At 37.6% G+C, this 23,257-nt stretch overlaps 3 protein-coding genes and 1 long non-coding RNA gene across 4 annotated transcripts; 3 read left to right on the forward strand and 1 right to left on the reverse strand.

The window, feature by feature from the left end:
* Nucleotides 1–625: 625 nt before the first annotated feature.
* Nucleotides 626–2,358, forward strand: LOC118479773 (probable aldo-keto reductase 4). The gene is made up of 4 exons (XM_035974528.1): nucleotides 626–1,100; nucleotides 1,238–1,410; nucleotides 1,510–1,612; nucleotides 1,854–2,358. Exons 1-4 carry the CDS (start codon nucleotides 687–689, stop codon nucleotides 2,187–2,189), a joined length of 1,026 nt encoding a protein of 341 aa, XP_035830421.1. The 5' UTR covers nucleotides 626–686; the 3' UTR covers nucleotides 2,190–2,358.
* A 10,451-nt stretch (nucleotides 2,359–12,809) lies between these two features.
* Nucleotides 12,810–15,192, reverse strand: LOC110865250. The gene is made up of 2 exons (XM_022114486.2): nucleotides 15,004–15,192; nucleotides 12,810–13,874 (listed from the first exon to the last, which is right to left on the reverse strand). The coding sequence occupies exons 1-2, from the start codon at nucleotides 15,128–15,130 to the stop codon at nucleotides 12,880–12,882; spliced, it is 1,122 nt and encodes a 373-aa protein (XP_021970178.1). The 5' UTR covers nucleotides 15,131–15,192; the 3' UTR covers nucleotides 12,810–12,879.
* On the forward strand, nucleotides 14,376–15,257 carry LOC110865253. The gene is made up of 2 exons (XR_002550454.2): nucleotides 14,376–14,748; nucleotides 14,891–15,257. It is a non-coding gene; the product is annotated as an uncharacterized LOC110865253 (long non-coding RNA).
* Nucleotides 15,258–20,984: 5,727 nt separating this feature from the next.
* Nucleotides 20,985–22,652, forward strand: LOC110865251 (probable aldo-keto reductase 4). The gene is made up of 4 exons (XM_022114487.2): nucleotides 20,985–21,458; nucleotides 21,601–21,773; nucleotides 21,873–21,975; nucleotides 22,227–22,652. The coding sequence occupies exons 1-4, from the start codon at nucleotides 21,045–21,047 to the stop codon at nucleotides 22,560–22,562; spliced, it is 1,026 nt and encodes a 341-aa protein (XP_021970179.1). The 5' UTR covers nucleotides 20,985–21,044; the 3' UTR covers nucleotides 22,563–22,652.
* The last annotated feature ends 605 nt before the right edge of the window (nucleotides 22,653–23,257 follow it).

The raw sequence follows: 23,257 nt of genomic DNA on the forward strand, positions 1-23,257 counted from the left end.
GGGAACCGCAAGAATTGCCACGCCCACCAGGTAGAGACAAAACCAAGGCAGCAAACACAAGAGGAAGGTCCAAAGGTAAAACCACTTCTACAACAACAACAAATATTGAAGGTGGATCCAGTCTCCCGTCCAAGTTAGACGAGAAACTTGCTCGAATTCTATCGCTAAAGAAACAAGAGATCGAGTTGGAAAAGAGTAGGCAAAAGGCGGCCGACATTCGGTTCCTCAAAAAACCAATTCCAACTCATGTATCCGACAAGGATCGGATGATCATCGAAATGGAGAAGCAAGCCATTCGCGCCAAATATCTAAACAAGTAAGACAATGTTAATTTTTTTAAATGATATGTTTATTTTAAGATTTTGATATTTTTCTTAATGTAGGTTTAATTAATATGTTATGTCATTTTTTTAGAAAAAGATAGCATATGTCTTTAATCAGTATATATTTTATTAAAATATAAGGTTCCATATAAATTGACTTTTTAAATCAACTTAGGCGTCTGATCCAGTCCATTCGCACAGCTTGGGACTTTTGTGAGCCGACCTACGTAGGTGCTGACGTACTCAGATCCATATGGACGTGGTACCGACTCCGATTGCTATAAATAGGATTGAGTGATGCGTTCATTTCATCAATCACCAATCAATCAAGTTGTACTGTAGAAACTAAATTTAAAACCAAAAATGGCAAGCAGAGTACCAAGAAGGCAATTGGGTTCACAGGGTTTAGAGGTCTCAGCTCTGGGTTTAGGATGCATGGGCATGTCCGATCTGTACGGTGCTCCCAAACCTGAACCTGACATGATCAAGCTCATCCACCACGCCATCAACGCCGGTGTCACCCTCCTCGACACCTCCGATGTCTACGGCCCCAAAACCAACGAGATCCTTCTCGGCAAGGCTTTGAAAGGGGGGATGAGGGACAAAGTGCAGCTGGCTACCAAATTTGGGATCAAGCTCGATGGTTCCTGGGAGGTCCAAGGCGATCCCGCCTATGTCAGGGCTGCCTGCGAAGCCAGCCTCAAGCGACTTGAGGTCGACTGCATTGATCTCTATTATCAGCACAGGATTGATACTAGCGTGCCAATCGAAATCACGGTTAGTTAGTTAGTTTTACGTCATCCATCCTTGTTTTTCTTACATAAACTTTCCCAGAAAAACAACTACATGTATGTTATTTAGTGTTTTTGGCGTACAACTTGTGCTAGCTTTTGATGTTTTGTTTTCCTTAATAGATGGGGGAACTAAAGAAGCTAGTGGAAGAAGGTAAAATTAAATACGTTGGATTATCAGAGGCATCAGCATCCACCATTAGAAGAGCTCACGCCGTGCATCCAATTACTGCGGTACAACTGGAATGGTCCTTGCAGTCAAGAGATGTAGAAGAAGAAATTATTCCCACTTGCAGGTGTAATATCGTCTTTCCTCCTTTTCTTTTCTATATTATAAATTACCAAGTATCCAATCTTCTTCGGAAGTTTTTTTAACGCTTATCATACTCTTTCAGAGAACTTGGGATAGGGATTGTTGCATATAGTCCTCTAGGACGTGGTTTTTTCTCACATGGTCCAAATATGTTGGAGAAGTTGGAAGAAAGTGACGCCCGTAAGGTATGTTGTCTACATCTTTTTTGTTTTATTTTCCAATTATCGTCCGGTCACTTCCATCTCTGACCGTTTCAATAAAAAGACGTTAAACACTATAATCCCGTATTTTCTAATATCGTTCTGTTCGGTACCTTCCAACTGTCCAAAGATGTTGGAAAAAGTGGTGTAAGCTCTATGTGTTTTTGTTTAAATGCCTTAAAGTGTTGAAACTGACATTAAATTTGAATCTTTTAATGTTTTGTAGTACTTGCCAAGGTTGCAACCTGAAAATCTCGAACACAACAAGATCATGTATGAGAGGATTAATGAGCTAGCGACAAAGAAAGGTTGCACAACCTCTCAGCTAGCATTGGCATGGGTTCTCCACCAAGGAAATGATGTTGTGCCCATTCCAGGTACCACCAAGATTCAAAATTTTGAACACAACATTGGAGCTTTATCTGTTAAGCTAACACCAGAAGATATGGCTGAACTTGAGTCTATTGCATCACCTGATTCAATCAAGGGGGATCGATATGGTGCTGGTTTTAAAACATATAAGGACTCAGAGACTCTTCTATTATCGGCCTGGAAAGCTTAATCAACTATACGAGTGTTTTGTTTATTCGTGTGCTCCTGTACACAGAATACATATTCGTTTTCTTTTAAGAAATGTCTTTTAGTTTTTAAAGCTTCGTTGCACTTGATCAGCGTTTACTTTACTATTGCATGTAATTTTGAGAAGAATAAATAAAGTCATTTTTTTGTTTAAAGGGCATGCTTGAGCGGGTTTTTTGATGTAGGGTCCTACATGGCTGGTACCATTTTTTAGGGTTGCTTAAACACTCGCCGTACTTGATTTTTGCGAAAGAAATATTTAAAAGACAGACTTAGAAAACATAGTTTTCCAATAAAAGAGTTAACACACGCAGTTTTCCTCTAAAATTAACCACTAATTTAGCGATTCTTTTTAAATAAACGACCATATTAGCAACCCGTTTAGGGACAATGCATTTTCTTTTATTTAAGACAACTTTTGGGTCACAAACACTACAAGAGAACTAGGCTATCGTCGACAGAAAATTTCAATCAAAAAGCCGCCAAAGAGTTACCAACATATATGGACCCATGTAATTTGAATAAAAATAATACCTTAAAAGAACTGTTAGTGATTTGTGAATGTCTAAGCATCAGTTGGTAATAAGAGACCAATAATTATATGAGTTACCTTTTTATGTTTGATTCCCGATCAGTTGTCCTGTAATGCATTCCGACAGCTAATCCATCAGAAAACAGACAATTTTCACAAAATAAGTCACATGATCAATCACTGCATATTAGGTCAAACATGGTCATATTAGGTAGAAAATGGTCATGTCATATGATGGTTACCAACTAATTCAAATCAGAGCAAAGTACAAACATACAAGTCTTAAAAGTCCTAAATACAACAAGTTTGAATCTTTAACTATAACAAATACAACAACATTTTATATGAACAAATGAACACCCTAAATGGCAAGAAATTGGAGAAAAGCAACTATCTGGACCAGAAATAGTGCAAGAAACAATAGATAAGATAATTTAATTCAAGAAAAGACTAAAAGCAGCACAAAATCGTCAAAAGAGTTATGCAGATAACAGACGAAAACCTTTGAAATTTCAAGTGGGAGATAAGGTATTGTTAAAGGTTTCTCCATGGAAAGGAGTAGTCAGATTCGTTAAATAAGGAAAGCTAAGCCCCAGGTATGTTGGACCATTTGAGATTATTAGAAGAATAGGACCCGTAGCCTATCAGCTACAACTGCCAAAGGAGATAGCAGGAATACATGATGTGTTTCAAGTATGTAATCTCAAGAAATGCTTAGCCGACGAATCATTAGTAATCCCTCTTAAGGATATAGAGGTAAATGAGAAACTTAAGTTTGTAAAGAAACCAATTCAGATTGAAGATAGAAAGATCAAGAATCTCAAACACAAGAGACTAGTTCTGGTCAAAGTGAAATGGGATTCCAAGAGAGGACCAGAATACACATAGGAACTCGAGTCAGAAATGCATAGGAAATACCCACACCTGTTCCAGTAGACCTCGAGGACGAGATCTAAAACAAGGTGGGGAGGATATAACAACCTTCCTAAAACATACTTGGACACCCCTAAATGTCCTAAAATATACCCCATATGCGAGAAACGGACCCAGAATACCCTTATATTTATAAAAATCAAGAAAAACAAAATATATAGGGTTGTCGCAGGCCGCGACCCAGACATCCTTGGTCTCTCGCGGGGCGCGAGGCCCAGTAACTTGCCGGACACCCATGCCGCCACGTGTCGACACATGGCAGGTCTAGATACGCTGACTGGCCAAGCCTACGGCCTAACCTACGTTTGTCGCGGCCGCGAAGGCCGACCTTAAGTGTGTCGCGGGCCGCGAGCCGCCATGGAATGCGCCTATAAATAGAGGTCGATCGGCTCATTTGTTCAATGTTCAGAAATGAAAATTCCCTATCAAAATTCTGATAGTTATTATTATACTCGGGTATTATACCCACTATAAAGCGAAGCTCTGCCTCGTTGTAAGTATTATAACCCTGTTGTTACCCTACACGGTCGATTTAGGGCTCTGTAACGCATGTCAAGGCTCTACCTAACTCAGTCATTGGAGTTCTGTCTCGTGTTACACCCGATTGATCTAGGGCTCCGTAATGCATGTCAAGGCTCTTCCTGACTCAGTCATTGGAGTTATGTCTCGAATTGTACGGTTAATGTGATTTGGGTTATTTTACTAAAACTTGTGCATTGTTTAATTTTAATAGATAATAACCAGGAGAATCATCAGGAAGCTATAGTAGTATCACCTAAGTCAACAATGTAAGTACCTTCACTTTTCCTCACTATGTGTGAGTACATTTTCTTTTATAAACACTTTTTGTGAGTCAAATTGTTTTACCAAAACCTCAAATGTTTTCAAATACAATTACAATGATTAAGTCTTTGTAATTCTACAATTCCTGCCAGTATTATGGGGTTTGTATAAAGTACTTGATAACCTTCACAATTGGGCATGGGTATCCAATGTGTGATATGACCGTAGTCACAGATCCGTCGAGTGACACGTACTGACCGAGTAATTATGTAGATATAAACATTGTAATCGCCCTTAATACTGTAATGTGTAAACTACTTATGCTTTACAAAAATGGAATGTACTTGCCAGTATTTCTTGCTGATAAAATGTTTTTAAAACGTGTTTCAGGTAACACAATGCGAAAGCCAATAGAAGCCAGCTGGAGAGCACTGAAAGCTTGGAAAAGTGGCTATAAAAGTTACCTAAATAAAAAGCAGTTTTTGTTTTCAATAGTTACGGTTTATCCCTACAAATATATTGTCAAATGAACTTGGGTTTTATCCCAATGATTTGTTATAAAAAGGTTGGTGTTTAACTTTGATAAAAATATTTCCTAACTACGGTCCTAATGTCTCATTTCCGCTGCCAACTTAATAAACACCGATACCACTGATCTGGATCTCGCGGCACCCGCTCCCGGGGTAGGGGTCGGGGGTTGCGACAGTATATCCCGTGAAGAGTTGGAGGATGGAACACCGAGGTCACCCTACATGGGGGAAACGAAGGTGTGTGAGTAACGGAATTAAGACAGGAGATTCGGAATGAAATTTAAAGTACAAAAAGTATATATGCATGGAAGTGTATCTAGTCTAAGTACACGTTTTAACACTAAGTTACATGTGATTTCATGGGTTCTAGTTTGCTTATTAGAACCAGCAACGAGAGACTTAGAATCGTAGATAAAGTATTCATGACAAATAATCATAAATCGATTCCTAAACTAAGGCCATCAAGAGTTTCATAGATTGTCATATAAGTCAAGCATGGAGGATTAACCTCATTGTATGATTCACCAATACACAAATCATCACAAGGATGATTCAGATGGTCATCAATGAAAGGAAATAAACAACTAACTAATATGAAACATCAAGTAGCCAAGTAAGATCTAACACGTGTGAGCTAACACAACATGGAAAGAGTTAACTAAGTGTTGGAGGCTAGACGAGGTTATGTTACTTTAAGACTAGCAAGCTACTTGAGTGTTCATACACAAGTAGGGGTGTTCAAAAAACTCGTAGCTCGCTCGAAAAAAGTTCAAAAAAAGCTCGGCTCGAAATTGGCTCGGTTGTAAACGAGTTGGCTCGGCACGGCTAGGTTTGTAAACGAGCCGAGCTCGAGTTTGGCTTGGCTCGGCTCGTGAGCTCGTGAGCCGGCTCGATAAGGTTTACATCCTTCATTTTTTTTGTCCCACATCGCTTGGAAGACAAAAACTAAGGGAGTATATCCCCTATAAAAGAAGGTAAAGACACTATACAAAGTTAGCTAACTATTTTTACTTGCATATTTAGCCATTTGGTTAAATTAAATTGCAATTATGGTCCTTAGTCTATGAAGAGATTTATTTTTAGGGCTTTTTAAGTACTAAATTTTGCGGTTCTTTGTTAGTTCGAGCTAGATCGAGCCGAGCCGAGCTAGCTCGAATTTTAATCGAGTCGAACTCGAGCCTCAAATCTCAGCTCGATTTGAAATTCGAGCTCGAGCCGAGCCAGCTCGAATTGAGTTCGAGCCGAGCTTGAGCTGGGTCGAGCTCGGTTCGACTCGGCTCGTTTACAGCCCTATACACAAGGTACACAAGTGAGGTAGTGGAACTAGTTTGGAAAGCCAAAGCTCACACGGTTCACACTTCTATCAAAACACAAGTTCAACCATATGGAAGATGGCAAACCTTGGATTGTTTCAACACTTGGAACATGTATGAATTTAAAGTAAAAGAGTTTTTTAACTCACTTCTTGGTTGAAATCAACCTCAACACAAACCCACAACTATAGACTTAGTTGTGAGCTTGGTGGGTGCAAGATTTCACCAAGCTTAGCCAAAGAAATATAAGGTACATGAACTTGAATAAAAACAGAATTTTAATCTTACTTTGGACCTCACATGTGGTGAGGTTTCACCTTAGTTTGCTATGGAAAAATTGTGAAAACCTTCCTAAAGGTTATCCAAATAAAATGATAGAAGAAAACAGGAAGAAATAAGTAGAGAAGTGAGCTAGAACTCACTTAAAGGACTTGCAACTTTCTGCCCAAAAATCAGAATTTCTTTAGAGTTTTTAGAGGATTTGAGAGTGGATTTGATGTTTGGAAAGTGAAAATGAGGGTTAGGGAGGTTGTATTTATAGTGGGAGGGTTAGGTTTGGTGTTAATGGTGTGTTAAAGACAATTAGGTGGGAGTTGGGTGAGAAAAAAACCAATCCACACACAAATCATGGATGGTTGCGGATCGGGTGCGTAGGAGACACGCAGAAGATGATGGTGCCTTTGCCGTGTGTCGCTAGGCTAACCAACCTGGCCATCTTTCATTTTTTGACATATTTAGTTCCTGTAGTTTGGTTCTAGCATATTTTAAGTATTTCTTGTATATTGAACATATAATTAAGTATTAAACATGTATAAAAAACATAAATTGAGTATTGTAAAAGTATGATTATGTGTAATGCACGTATAAAGAGTATCAAATACGTATTTACTATCGTTGGTATGTAAAATAAGTATGTGTTTACGTTAATGATGAATATGTAGCAAGCATGTATGTAAATTGAATGTAAAATAAGTACGAATAATCAATGTATAATTCATATAAAATGATCAAGTTTTATTACGATCAAAGCCTCGGTTTACAATGATTGGAAACGAAATACGATTACAAGAGAATACAACTTTCTAGAAATAGAAATACAAGACAAACTTTCTAAATAAGGAAAGTTACAAAAGCGAGGCATTACACTATGAGTGTTTCTGGCTGACGGGGTTTCTGCGGGGCGTCGCCGACGACCCCTGCAATTCTTGTTTTATGTTTTTCCCATTTCTTGCTCACGGTTCATCCGGTTTTCGTCCTGATGATCCGTATAGCTCCCGAATAGCTCCCTAAACTCCTTTAGACCTGCAAAACACAATTCTAATCAAAAGTAGGCTATTCGAAACTAAAAGTCTTGTAAAAACATGAACTTAAACATAAGAGAACATCGGTTTTCGACCACGCATCAATAGAACACCCTAAATCCACACAATCAAATCAAGTTCCATATAATCAAAATGGGAAATAAGGTCAGACTTGAACACAATCAGTTATCTAAGACATTGGGTTCAAATGGAGAAGAGTGGCGGCATCAAGTGGTGAGTGTCAACTTGAAATGTAGTTAATCAGTGTGGTCGGGGTCTGATTGGCAAGTTTATAATGAGCGAGGGAGATGGGGGACGTGTGCAATAGTACTGCGGTGGTAACAATTCATTATGTTTTTAATGACATGTATGTATAGATGATTAGTACGTTGATGAGCCTTATCATGTGTTATTGAGTTGTTATTACATAAAGTTAGATTAGGTCATAAAATGTTAATTTAGTGTTCATGACATGTGTATGACGATTAATACATTCATAGGCCTTGTTATGTGTTAGTAAGTTGGTTTAGGTCATGCAAAGTCACCTTAAATCATAAAAGCTCATGTAGGGTTAATTTAAATTTCCATATCCTACAAATATATCCTACTTGATTTACTGTGTGTATTAAATTACTTTTCTACTTAAATAAAAAAAATGGAGAAGAGTGGCAGCATCAAGTGGTGAGTGTCAACTTGAAATGTAGTTAATCAGTGTGGTCGGGGTCTGATTGGCAAGTTTATAGTGAGCGAGGGAGATGGGGGACGTGTGCAATGGTACTGCGGTGGTAACAATTCATTATGTTTTTAATGACATGTATGTCTAGATGATTAGTACGTTGATCAGTCTTAACATGTGTTATTGAGTTGTTATTTGTTACATAAAGTTAGATTAGGTCATAAAATGTTAATTTAGTGTTCATGACATGTGTATGACGATTAATACATTCATAGGCCTTGTTATGTGTTACCAAGTTGGTTTAGGTCATGCAAAGTCACCTTAGATCATAAAAGGTCATTTCAGGGTTAATTTAAATTTCCATATCCTATAAAGGTATTCTACTTGCTTTACTATGTGTAGATTCGGAATCATTTTCCTGTGGAGATTTCTCCGGTGTTCAAAATTGGATATCCGAAAAATTTCGGTCTATATCTAAAAATTCGGATATTTTTTCGGATAAGGATTCGTTAATAAAACAGATATCCGAAATTCTAAAAAAAATGTTCTAAATAAAACTAATTACAAATTCTAGTTGCTTATTTGCTTCAAAGCTCACATAATATATATAACTGATAAAAACCAAAGAGAAAAATAGGTATCGACACAATTGTCATTGTTTCATTACAATATATAGATAAACAAAACTATAAACCCTAAAGCCCATAGGTAATGGGTTGGGCCTAAAATGTCTGGTTTATAACACTCCCCCTCAGACATTTAGAATTATACACAGTTTAACAACATACTTCAGGATGATGTTAAAGAGGTACTTCAGGACCTGAATAAATAAACTGATACTACTGGATCAGCTATGCTGCCTCATTAAAAACCTTACTAAGAAAACCCAGTGGAACAAAACTTAGTTAAGGGAAAAAGAGTACAGCGTGTATAATTCTCCCCCTGAATTTAACAAACATCTTTCAATCTACGAAGACCGATCTTGTGTGATAACTGCTCAAAACTGCTTCTAGGTAAAGATTTTGTGAACAGGTCTGCTAGATTTTCACTTGACTTGATCTGACGAACATCGATTTCCCTTTCTTTCTGCAAGTCATATGTTGAGAAGAACTTTGGTGAGATGTGCTTTGTTCGATCACCCTTGATATAACCTTCTCTGATCTGAGCTATGCAAGCAGCATTGTCTTCATAAATAATTGTCGGCTCCTTCTTGATCTGTTCTAATCCGCATGCTTCTTGTATGTGATTAATCATTGATCTCAACCACACGCATTCTCGACCAGCGTCATATAGTGCAATCAATTCAGCATGATTTGATGACGTTGCTGTAAGTGTTTGCTTAGTTGACTTCCAAGAAATTGCTGTGCCACCATATGTGAATACATAACCTGTCTGAGATTTTGCTTTGTGGGGATCTGATAGATATCCGGCATCAGCATACCCAACAAGCTGGGACTTTTGATCTTTCTGATAGAAAAGACCTAAGTCTTGTGTCCCGCAAATATACCGGAATATATGTTTTACACCATTCCAGTGCCTACGTGTTGGATTCGAACTGTATCTCGCTAGTACATGTACTGCAAATGCAATGTCAGGTCTTGTGTTATTTGCGAGATACATAAGGGCACCGATCGCGCTTAAGTACGGTACTTCTGGACCAAGTACATCTTCGCCTTCTTCTTGAGGGCGATAAGGATCCTTGTGTGGATCTAGCGGTCGGACAACCATAGGTACGCTAAACGGATGTGCTTTGTCCATATTGAAACGTACTAACATCTTCTGGATGTAGTTTGATTGATGGACAAATGTGCCATTGCACAGATATTCAAATTGTAGTCCGATACATAATTTCGTCATACCAAGATCTTTCATTTCAAATTCCTTCTTTAACAACTGAGCAGCTTTCTCTATCTCTTCAGGAGATCCGATGATGTTGATATCGTCAACATAGACTGCTATTATAGTGAAATTTGAGAGTGATCGTTTTATAAAGACACATGGACTGATTACATCAGACTTGTATCCTTCCTTTACGAGATATTCACTAAGTCGATTGTACCACATACGACCAGATTGTTTGAGACCATATAAAGATCTCTGGAGCTTTATAGAACACATATCTCGAGGTATTGATTTTAATGCTTCAGGCAATTTTAATCCTTTAGGGATTTTCATGTAGATGTCATTTTCAAGTGTCCCGTATAAGTATGCGGTAACGACATCCATTAGTCTCATATGAAGTCCTTCAGAGATTGTGAGGCCGATTAGAAACCTAAGGGTTATCGCATCCACTACAGGGGAATACGTTTCCTCATAATCAACTCCTGGGATTTGGGAAAACCCTTGTGCTACAAGTCGAGCCTTATATCGTACAATCTCATTCTTTTCATTTCTTTTTATTGCAAACACCCATTTATAACCTACTGGTTTGACGTCTATGGGTGTTCGGACTACAGGTCCGAAAACATGTCGCTTTTTGAGCGAATTCAATTCGGCATTTATGGCTTCTTGCCATCTTAGCCAATCATTTCTGTGCATGCACTCTTCTAAAGTTTTTGATACGTAATCATTTTCATTGATTACATCCGTTGCTATAGCATATGCGAATATATCATCAACACGTGTTTTATTCCGGTTCCACATTGTACTATCTTGTACATAATTGATAGAGATCTCATTTTCGTTCGGTACCAGTGTTTCTTCTGAAACTTCATTTTCCTCTGGATTCATAGTTGTCTCTTCTGGGACATTTACCTCTACCGGGGTTTCATTTATAATCTTTTGTGAGTTTTCACCAACTGCGTTACTTTGCTCTTTTCGTTTTCGTGGGTTTTTATCTTTGGAACCGATTGGTCTCCCACGCTTTCGTTGTATAGTAATCGCTTCTGGGATTACTTCAATTCGAGCAGGTGCATTTGATGCTGGTACATGTGACTTTGTCACTCTATTCGTGTCTGTGAATGCATCTGGTAATTCATTCGCTATTCTTTGCAAATGTATGATCTTTTGGACTTCATATTCACATTGACCACTTCGGGGGTCGAGATTTGATAGCGATGATGCATTCCACATTATTTCTTGCGTTACCAGTCTTTCTTTGTCCTTATCTCCCCCTAAGACTGGGAACATTGTTTCATCAAAATGACAGTCAGCATACCGTGCTGTGAACATATCTCCCGTCATTGGTTCTAAATATTTAATTATGGACGGGGAGTTAAAGCCAATATAAATACCCAGTCTTCTTTGGGGTCCCATAGTAGCACGTTGTGGTGGCGGTATTGGTACATATACTGCACAACCAAAAATTCTAAGGTGGGACAAACTTGGTTCTCGTCCGGAGACCAGTTGTAATGGGGAGTATTCGTGATCAGCAGTTGGTCTCAATCTAATCAGTGCTGCAGCATGCAAAATAGCATGACCCCATGCAGAAGATGGTAATTTACATCTCATTAAGAGTGGTCTAGCGATTATTTGTAATCGTTTAATCAGAGATTCAGCTAAACCATTTTGTGTGTGAACATGAGGTACTGAATGTTCAACATTGATCCCAATTGACATACAATAGTCATTAAAAGCTTGAGATGTGAATTCTCCTGCATTATCCATCCGGATGTTTCTAATTTGATTATCGGGGAAATTGGCTCTCAATTGTATGATTTGAGCTAAAAGTCGGGCAAATGCTACATTTCGAGAAGCTAAAAGGCTCACATGTGACCACCTTGAGGATGCGTCTATTAAGACCAAGAAATAGCGGAATGGTCCACACGGAGGATGAATAGGCCCACAAATATCCCCTTGGATTCTTTCTAAAAATGATGGGGTTTCATGTATCAATTTAGTTTGTGAGGGTCTAGTTATAAGTTTGCCCAGAGAGCATGCTGCACATGATAAGTCTTGTGGTAGCAAAACTTTTAAGTTTTTGAGAGGGTGCCCAGTTGCACTTTTGATTATTCGTCTCATCATTATGCTACCAGGGTGACCTAGACGGTCATGCCATATATTGAATGTGTCTTTATCTAACAGCTTTTGGTTACTCACCATGTATGATTCGATAGGATTGATATTAGTACAATATAATCCAGAGGATAAGGCTTCTAATTGTTCAACAATTGTTTCTTGGCCATTTTTGTTTGAAGTAATTTGAAGATATTCAATTTTATTTTCAGATATTGTTTTTAGGTGGTAACCATTTTTTCGAATATCTTTAAAGCTGAGTAAATTTCTTCTGGATTTACTAGAATATAATGCATTATCAATAGTTAATTTGGTACCCGAAGATAATGTTATGTGTGCTCTGCCGGAGCCTTCGATAAGGTTACTGACGCCAGATATAGTACTAATCGGTGTCTCTGCCGGAGACAACTCAGAGAAAAATTTCATATCTTTGAGAATAGTGTTAGTACTACCACTATCTATCAAACATTGATCACCAATAATAGCTCTACCGGAGCTAGCATGCATATTTCTTCAGGAAATAAATAAATAATAAAAAAAATAAAAGTTAATGCAAAGAAGTAAAAATAAAACATTGCAAGAGTTTCAAACAAAACAAATACCAAAGGTCACAGTGTGAAAAGTAAAACATAAAAGGTACGTTAAATATGTTTAAACATCACGAACATTTTCAATGAAATCACATGCATCCAAATGAACGTCTGATATCGTGGCTGAAGGTGCATTCTCATTCAGATTAGTTTCAGCATTCTTTCCTTTTTCTTTCATCATGCGTTGATATGCCTCAACGAGGTGTTTAGGGGTGTGACATGTGCGGGACCAATGATTTGACATCCCACATTTATAACAAATATTGCTTTGGTTCCCGCTACTTTTCTTTTTCGAAGGTCGCCCCGTATTGTGTCGACTCGATTCACCACCGCTATGTTTTGTGTTCTGGGACTCTCGACGCCATGTATATCCCCGTCCTCGACCACGACCACGACCTCTGCTGGGGCCGTGGCCTCTACCTCTACCTCGTCCGCTTTGATAATTGGCCGCATTCGCTTCAGGGAATGGGCTTGCTCCGGCAGGTCGCGATTGATGATTTTGTAGTAGGAGCTTGTTGTTTTGCTCCGCGACCAGAAGACATGATATCAGTTCAGAATACTTAGTAAATTGACGTTCCCTGTATTGCTGCGACAGGAGCATATTTGAGGCATGGAACGTTGAGAAAGTTTTTTCAAGCATGTCTTCGTCGGTGATTTTCTCACCACATAATTTAAGTTCAGAGGTAATGCGGAACAGAGCAGAATTATACTCACTGACGGTCTTAAAATCCTGTAGTCGTAAATGAAGCCATTCATAGCGGGCTTTGGGGAGTAAGACCAACTTCTGGTGGTCAAAACGTTCTTTGATATTTGTCCATAATTCAAGAGGGTCCTCAACAGTTAGATATTCCCGCTTTAGATCTTCGTGAAGATGATGACGAAGGAATATCATAGCTTTCGCTTTATTTTGAGGTGAGGTTTGATTATCAACATTAATTGTCTCCCCCAAGTTATTTGCCGTCAAATGAATTTTAGCATCAAGAGTCCAAGGGAGGTAGTTGTTACCCGAGATGTCAAGTGCGGTGAATTCAAGTTTTGATAAGTTCGACATTTTATCTACAAATGAAAGAAAGATGCATTTAATAACGAGCATGTGAATATAATGGATACCATAGGAGAACTTCGGGTTCTTTATGATTAGAACTTCGGGTTTTTTATGATTAGAACTTCGGGTTCTTTATGATTAGAACTTCGGGTTCTTTATGATTAGAACTTCAGGCTCTATTCAAGAAGACAATTTATTTTTTTTTTCATAAAATTAAAATCACACAAAATTTGTTGATATAATATTGTTAATATAATACTATTAATATGTTGTAACGCAGCTTTATACATAATACTAGATTCTCGAATCCCATAAATTATGTAAAAAAAAATATCATTCAAGCGTTTATTTGAATATGGCACCACACCATTAATATTTTCATTTATTGTTACTTTTCCTTTCCACCTTTTTATTTTGTAAACGATGGTAACAGTATATGCAAATTGGTGGTCTAATACTTTTCCTTTATTAATTTTTTTTTCCAACATACCATTTAAAACCACCCTCACTTATGTCTTTCACGCCCACAGTAAAACAAACCCAAAGATTCAAACAGACATTAGATCCCCTTTTTTTTTCTTAAAATTATTAGTGTTGATAGCGTACAGCTGTGTTCCATCATGGAGGATATGTGTTTCATCATCAACACATGAAACCACAGAGAAGGGGGGCTGGATTGTTTAATACGGTAACATGTTAGACCTAGATCTTCAAATTTATAACTACTTTAAGGCGAAGAAGAATCCCACCGGATTTCCGACGACTCCGTCATCTTCGGGTAGAGTGTTCCAGTTCCCTTCCGGCGAAGACGCCGCCAATTTGAGAAGCGGTTGTGTGTGCCGATGAGGGGTTGAGAAGCGGTTCTTGTTTTTTTTTTCAGTTTCGGTAAGTGCAGAATGCAAGGAAAAATAAATCCTAATTTTGGGTATTCTAAATGTTCATATATAAAAACTTATTGTTTTGTCTTTCAATTGAATCGATCCTTTCACATTACTGACATAAAAATTATAATGTTGTTTTTCTATAGAGATCGGATATATATATATATATATATATATATATATATATATATATATATAACAAGCAAGTATGTAAAGGAAATTGTCAAAGTGAATGATAAAGATAAGAGTGTTTTGATACCCGGATTGGTGAATAAATGATCTGAATTCCTGTGAAGAAGATCGATGGCTGTTCCTGGTGAAGAGCAAACGGTGCTGATAACGTGATAAAAACCAAAGAGAAAAATAGGTATCGACACAATTGTCATTGTTTCATTACAATATATAGATAAACAAAACTATAAACCCTAAAGCCCATAGGTAATGGGTTGTGCCTAAAATGTCTGGTTTATAACAATAACAAAATTTTAGCAATTTTACATAGTTGATTGAAAATAACATGAATTCTTAATTCTAAAATCTTAATTTGTATGACTTCTTTGGAATCTATAAAATTTTAAAAATAACAATACTATATATAAATTTTGGGCCTCGCCCCTTGTCTTTTTTGTTCCCTCTTATAAAAAACTACCCCCCTCATCTTGCAATATACATCTAGCTTTTGTATTTTTTTTTTTTCATCTTCTTCCACCCATTGTTGGCAAGAAAACATGACCTCCACAGTCAGAAAACTAGATAAGAAAAAACCCTAGTACCAAACCAAACTGTGGAACTTGAACACCCAATGGTCGTCGTTCTAATCAAGAAGAAAAAGAGACAAATTGGATAGAGATAAAAGAGATATAGCCGACGGGAACAATGAGAGAGAGCGAGAGCGCTTCTGGGAATTGCGAGAGGAGAGAGAGAGAAAGTAGGCGTGAAAACAAGGTCTATAGTGATGACATTTTATATTTTCGGCTACTTAACACAATACACGTACAATTTGAAATTTAACACATTTTGGAAATGTCAAAGATAAAATTTATTTTTAACTAACAATTTTTACTCCCGAAAAAATAAACAATATGTACCTGTACTTTATAAGGATTTAAACTCATCCTATATTTTTGAAGAAAAACCCCAATATAACTAAACGACAAAGTAATAAAATCAACTCCATTAAAAAGTGACAAGATATGTCTATTGGAAATAATATATCTACTTAATGTTTTAAAAGAATTTATTTAAGATAAAACTAATATATAAATAATATAAGATTAAACCAGAAAGGGCAATATTTAATTAGATCTATATACAATTATTTTTTGTTTATGTGAAGTGGTATTCACGATTTATATGTGTAGTGGCAAGAACTGACTAACAAAAGTCATCTTTTCTTGGAATTTTGAATAGGAGAAACTTCAAACATATTCTAGGGACATTACCAAATACGACAATTCTCAATGGTCAATATATTAATTTGTTGCGGTGTTATTTATTGGTTCCATTTGCATAAATAGTTGTTAAAGGAATAACCCTCCTTGCATATATAACAACAAATAACAAAACTAAAAATAAGGATTTAGTTAATTTCGGTGTTAACTAGTCCCGAGCGCGTTGCGGCGCGATAAGATTAGTCCAAACGTTATGTGATGTGTTAACCATATGAAAACACGTGTTTCGACGTATCTGATTGACCTCAATGTTACCTATGTAAACATTGCAATTGGATCAAACACAAAGTAAATCAAATTTATATCCAACAATCACAATGTATTATATGTGACCCAAGTCATACGTAGAAAATGTAACGAGTATAACAGAAAAGCTGACACATATAATCAAAGAGAGGAATTAGAGCTTCTAAAAAATGGAAAAAAAGGAAACCATAATTTGACTCCACTCGGTGCAAAACAAAATTTACAAAATATCACCTGGCTCGTTTCCCAAAAAAAATTTACGTCAAACATACACCAACTCAAATTATACCGAAACGTACATAAAAATATGCACGTAAAAATGTTTTTTATACGAAAACATATTATATGTGACCTAACTCGTTTCCAGACAAAGTTTACAACACGTAGAGAAAATCGAATTTATACAGGCACGCACATCAAACTATGCACGTGAAAAAATTGGTTTTTCTTAAGTAAAGGATGTATAACGGTAAACTCGAAACAAATTATTAGTAAAAAACTTAATAGGTTAAATACGTTAGTAAAATTCTGCCAAGTAGCACTAATCCCAAACCACTGCCAACAAACACCAACATCAGAAGAGCTTGCAAAAATAAAATAAATAAAAAAGTAAAAAATAACACCGAACAAAAAACATACGTAAAATCATTGAACCACGCACGCCAGTCGTGACGTGTTAATGCGAAGAAATTATATAGAAACGTAAAACGTAAAAAAATAACTAAGTCGATCTAGGATTCGCGCATTGCGACGAACTTTTCAAATGGGAAAAAATAGACGCGCTACGACTGGACTGTTAAACGGGGAAAACAGATGAAAAAACGTTGCACCCTACACGCACGTTGCTGCGTGTTGACTCGCAAAATTTAGAATGAAACGTAAAACAAAAACTTGCGAAAGATGAAAAGTATAAGGGACCAAAGTTGAAAATAAGAAAGTGTTCGGTTAAACTGAAAAAGTTGAAAAGCTTTGGGTTAAAACTAAAAAAGTCAAATGGTTTTAAATGAGAAACATAAAAACCTTTGGGTTAAAAGTTAAAAATGCAAAAAAAATCTTTGAAAAACACCCAATAGATATGTTACAACTATTAAAGCAAAAAAAAGTTGCTAATTTATAGTTTTGAAATAGAACATATTATTAGGCTTCATGGTATGGGCGCCATGCCCTTCTCCACCTCATATTTTTTTTGAACAATAGTGCCTCCCAAACAATCCCCTGGGCGTCATTTGGGGGGGGGGGGGCTATTGAAGCGAGCATTCGCATTGAATGTTCTCAGATGTTGTAGTAACACGGCCTCGTGTGTCAACGGCATGACCCGTGGCCAAAGTATTTACAATACTATCGCAGATTCTGAAAAAATCTTTGAGTTGACCACGCCCCGTGTTGGCTTAGCACGGCCTCGTGTTGGCTGATATTTTTGTCTTTTGCAGTTGTCTTTTTCTCCTGCACAGTATCCATCTTCGGACAGGGCCCGTGTCTGGTGGACACGGCCCCGTGTCAACCTTCTGTTCTAGTTATTTTGAGGTTTGGATGTGAATTGGGGCTTGGCGAGCTGCGACAATTCCTTCTCCTTTACATTTATGTTGGATTTTGCTGTCTTTTTGCTACTTTTGCAAATTTAAGCTCTTTTATATCCCTGAAAATCTAAAAGGAACGAAAACACGAGCTTTTTCCAACATTAGTACTAAAAATGGTTGCTTTTATGCCGTATTTGACATAATTTACATCTTATATTTTAATCACATCACGGAGACATCGTAGAAAGCAACGCGACGTGCCGCGAAAAAAAAGAGTCATGACAAGTGGTCGATGAAAGAGAAGTTATCCTTGATACGAGCTTGGGTCGACATATCCGAAGACCTCGTCGTTGGTGATATTTTTTATAGTGTTTATTTACTTATTAAATATTACATTACATTTTTTTTAATTTTATTAAAGTATATATAATTTTTAAAAATGTTTCAAAACTATATAATTATTAAAAATGTTAATGTAGACAATGATCAAGATGCGCCGGTTTTTATGGGGCGGATTCGAGAAAAGTTTTGGGCCGCCATGAACCGGGAACCGTAGCGTTCAAATTATTCGTTCTCGGGAAAGTGGCCGTCAATGAGGACAAAAATTAGCAACTTCAACAGCATTGTCAAGCACCGTAATATGAACAACAAAAATAGACCGAGCGGTTCAAGTGACGCAGACGTCATGTATGCCGCTCTCGACGAGTTAGAGCAACATACCGTTGCGCAATTACCGTGGTTAAACCTTGCGAGGTGCTTAGAAATTTGCCGAAGTGGTATCTTGTGCCACCGGTCAAAACCGGTGGATGATCAAAGCACTCCAAGAGTAATTCATACATGCCGGAGTCGCGCTCGTCCACGGGTGCATCTGATGCTCGTTCTTACCTAGACCTAAACGGCACCAACCTAGACTTTAGGGAACCGCAAGAATTGCCACGCCCAACAAAATACATCGTAAATACAAGACTTGTTACAGACACAAAAGTGCATCAACAAAAGTGGTCGTCAATGAGGACGAAAATTAGCAACTTCAAAAGCATTGTCAACCACCATAATATGAATAACAAAAATAGACCGAACGGTTCAAGACGCAGACGTCATGTCTGCTGCTCTCGAAGAGTTTAGAGCAACATACAGTTGCGCATTTACCATGGTCAAACCTTACAAGGTGCTTAGAAATTCGCCGAAGTGGTATCTTGTGCTACCGGTCAAAACCGGTGGATCATCAAAGTGCTCCAAGAGTAATTCATACACGCCGGAGTCGCGCTCGTCCACAGGTGCATTTGATGCTCGTTCTTACCTAGACCTAAACGACACCAACCTAGACCTAGACTTTGGGGAACCGCAAGAATTGCCACGCCCACCAGGTAGAGACAAAACCAAGGCAGCAAACGCAAGAGGAAGGTCGAAAGGCAAAACCACTTCTTCAACAACAACAAATATCGAAGGTGGATCCAGTCGCTCGTCCAAGTTAGACGAGAAACTTGCACGAAGTCTATCACTAAAGAAACAAGAGATCGAGTTGGAATAGAGTAGGCAAAAGGCGACCGATGTTCGGTTCCTCAAAGAACCAATTCCAACTCATGTATCCGACAAGGATCGGATGATCAACGAAATGGATAAGCAAGCCATTCGCGACAAATATCTAAACAAGTAAGACCATGTTATTTTTTTAAATGATATGTTTTTTTTTAAGATTTTGATATTTTTTTCTAAAACGCAATGGCCAGAAAATACTTAAAATGTCAGTTTTCTAAAACGCAATGGACAGAAAACACATAAAAAAGTGTTTTACCTAAAACGCAATGCACCAAAAACATAAAGAAATGTCTTATTTGTAAAACGCAATGGCCAGAAAACACTTAAAAATGACTCATTCTAAAACGCAATTGCCTAAAAAACAAAAGAAAGTGTTCTCTGTAAAACGCAATGGACTAAAAACACCTAAAAAGTGTTTTACCTAAAACGTAATGCACCAAAAACACTTCAAGAATGTGTTTTTCTAAAACGCAATGGCCAGAAAACACATAAAAATGTTTTAGTTCTAAAACGCAATTGCCTAAAAACACCAAAACAAAATGTTCTCTCTAAAACGCATTGAACCATGACAATAGTTTTGCATGTGTTGTGAATTGTCTGTGCTGTGAACTGTCTGAACCAATGCAGTTTACGAATGCAGTTTTGCCTGTGCTGTGAACTGTCTGTGCTGTGAACTGCCCCTCGGACTCCGCCAGGGGCTGCCGCCCCTAGGACCCCGCTACCAGGGACGCTGCCCCCGGACCCCCGCCAAGATCGTAAAACGCAATGACTACATCAAAAACCCAGATCGTAAAAATGAAATTAAATAATTTCTTACATGGATCGAAGTGATTTCTTCAACAAGTGACGAATTTTGAATGATTGAAACACTTATTAGCGCTCGAATCGAACGGATCGAGTGATTATCTTCAAAATCACCGGAAAAAACGAGATTTTCTATGAAATTAAACTGGGTTTTCTTCAAAAAAAAAAAAAAAAAGCTGAAGAACACGTTGATCGGGTGTTTGAATCATTGATTGGTGATGAAAATCGCACTATAATGTAGTGATTATTGAGATAGAAAGTGAAGAAATAGTTGAAGATAGTGGATTTTGAAAATGGTGGTTTTTGAAGTTACTGGGTTTTGAAAGGGAAGAAGAAACGGTTGGATTGACTAAAATACCATTTTTCTTTATTTTAAATTTTGCCGCATGTCCTAATTTTATTGCTTTCTACACTTTCTAGCCAAAATAAACCTCATATTTGATCCTTTCCACAATATGTTATGCCTTTTTTTTTAAGAAAAATATAGCATATGTCTTTAATAAATATATATTTATTAAAATATAAGGTTTCATATTAATTGACTTTTTAAATCAACTTAGGCGTCTGGAAATTAAGCGTCCACCTATGGACTTTTTTGAGCCGACATGCGTAGGTGCTGACATCCATATGGATAAAATTCTACGTGGTACCGACTCCGATTGCTATAAAGAGGATTGAGTCATGCGTTCATTTCATCATCAATCAATCAAGTTGTACTGTAGAAACTAAATTTAAAACCAAAAATGGCAAGCAGAGTACCAAGAAGGCAATTGGGTTCACAGGGTTTAGAGGTCTCAGCTCTGGGTTTAGGATGCATGGGCATGTCCGATCTGTACGGTGCTCCCAAACCTGAACCTGACATGATCAAGCTCATCCACCACGCCATCAACGCCGGTGTCACCCTCCTCGACACCTCCGATGTCTACGGCCCCAAAACCAACGAGATCCTTCTCGGCAAGGCTTTGAAAGGGGGGATGAGGGACAAAGTGCAGTTGGCTACCAAATTTGGGATCAAGCTCGATGGTTCCTGGGAGGTCCAAGGCGATCCCGCCTATGTCAGGGCTGCCTGTGAAGCCAGCCTCAAGCGACTTGAGGTCGACTGCATTGATCTCTATTATCAGCACAGGATTGATACTAGCGTGCCAATCGAAATCACGGTTAGTTAGTTAGTTAGTTTTACATCATCCATCCTTGTTTTTCTTACATAAACTTTCCCAGAAAAAACAACTACATGTATGTTATTTAGTGTTTTTGGCGTACAACTTGTGCTAGCTTTTGATGTTTTGTTTTCCTTAATAGATGGGGGAACTAAAGAAGCTAGTGGAAGAAGGTAAAATTAAATACGTTGGATTATCAGAGGCATCAGCATCCACCATTAGAAGAGCTCACGCCGTGCATCCAATTACTGCGGTACAACTGGAATGGTCCTTGCAGTCAAGAGATGTAGAAGAAGAAATTATTCCCACTTGCAGGTGTAATATCGTCTTTCCTCCTTTTCTTTTCTATATTATAAATTACCAAGTATCCAATCTTCTTCGGAAGTTTTTTTAACGCTTATCATACTCTTTCAGAGAACTTGGGATAGGGATTGTTGCATATAGTCCTCTAGGACGTGGTTTTTTCTCACATGGTCCAAATATGTTGGAGAAGTTGGAAGAAAGTGACGCCCGTAAGGTATGTTGTCTACATCTTTTTTGTTTTATTTTCCAATATCGTCCGGTCACTTCCATCTCTGTCCGTTTCAATAAAAAGACGTTAAACATTACAAATCCACTATTTTCTAATATCGTTTGATTCGGTTCCTTCCATCTGTCCAAAGATGTTGGAGAAGTAGGAAGAAAGCGGTGAAAGCTCTATGTGTTTTTGTTTAAATGCCTTAAAGTGTTCAAACTAACATTAAATTTGAATCTTTTAATGCTTTGTAGTACTTGCCAAGGTTGCAACCTGAAAATCTCGAACACAACAAGATCATGTATGAGAGGATTAATGACCTAGCGACAAAGAAAGGGTGCACAACTTCTCAGCTAGCATTAGCATGGGTTCTCCACCAAGGAAATGATGTTGTGCCCATTCCAGGTACCACCAAGATTGAAAATTTTGAACACAACATTGGAGCTTTATCTGTTAAGCTAACACCAGAAGATATGGCTGAACTTGAGTCTATTGCATCACCTGATTCAATCAAGGGGGATCGATATGGTGCTGGTTTTAAAACATATAAGGACTCAGAGACTCTTCCATTATCGGCCTGGAAAGCTTAATCAACTGTACGAGTGTTTTGTTTATCCGTGTGTTGCTGTACACAGAATACAAATTTGTTTTCTTTTAAGAAATGTCTTTCGGTTTTTAAAGCTTCGTTGCACTTGATGAGCGTTTACTTTACTATTGCATGTAATTTTGAGAAGAATAAATAAAGTCATTTTTTTTGTTTAAAGAGCATGCTTGAGCGGGATTTTTGATGTATGGTTCTGCATGGTTGGTACAGTTTTTGAGGGTTGCTTAAACACTCGTCGTACTGGAATTTTGTGAAAGAAATATTTAAAAGACAGACTTAGAAAACGTAGTTTTCCAATAAAAGAGTTAACACACGCAGTTTTCCTCTAAAATTAACTACTAATTTACGGATTGTTTTTAAATAAACGACCGTATTAGCAACCCGTTTAGGGACAATGCATTTTCATTAATTTAAGAGAACTTCTGGGTCATAAACACTACAAGAGAACTAGGCTATCATTGAGAGAAAATTTCAATCAAAAAGCCGCCAATGAGTTACCAACATGGACCAGTGTCATTTAAATAAAAATAATAACTTAAAAGAACTGTTAGTGATTTGTGAATGTCTGAGTATCAATCGGTAATAAGAGACCACTAATTATATCAGTTACCTCTTTATGTTTGATTCCCGATCAGTTGTCCTGTAACTCATTTCGACAGCTAATCCGTCAGAAAACAGACA

Source organism: Helianthus annuus, chromosome 6 (genome assembly GCF_002127325.2).
Source record: "Helianthus annuus cultivar XRQ/B chromosome 6, HanXRQr2.0-SUNRISE, whole genome shotgun sequence".
Lineage (NCBI taxonomy): Eukaryota > Viridiplantae > Streptophyta > Magnoliopsida > Asterales > Asteraceae > Helianthus > Helianthus annuus.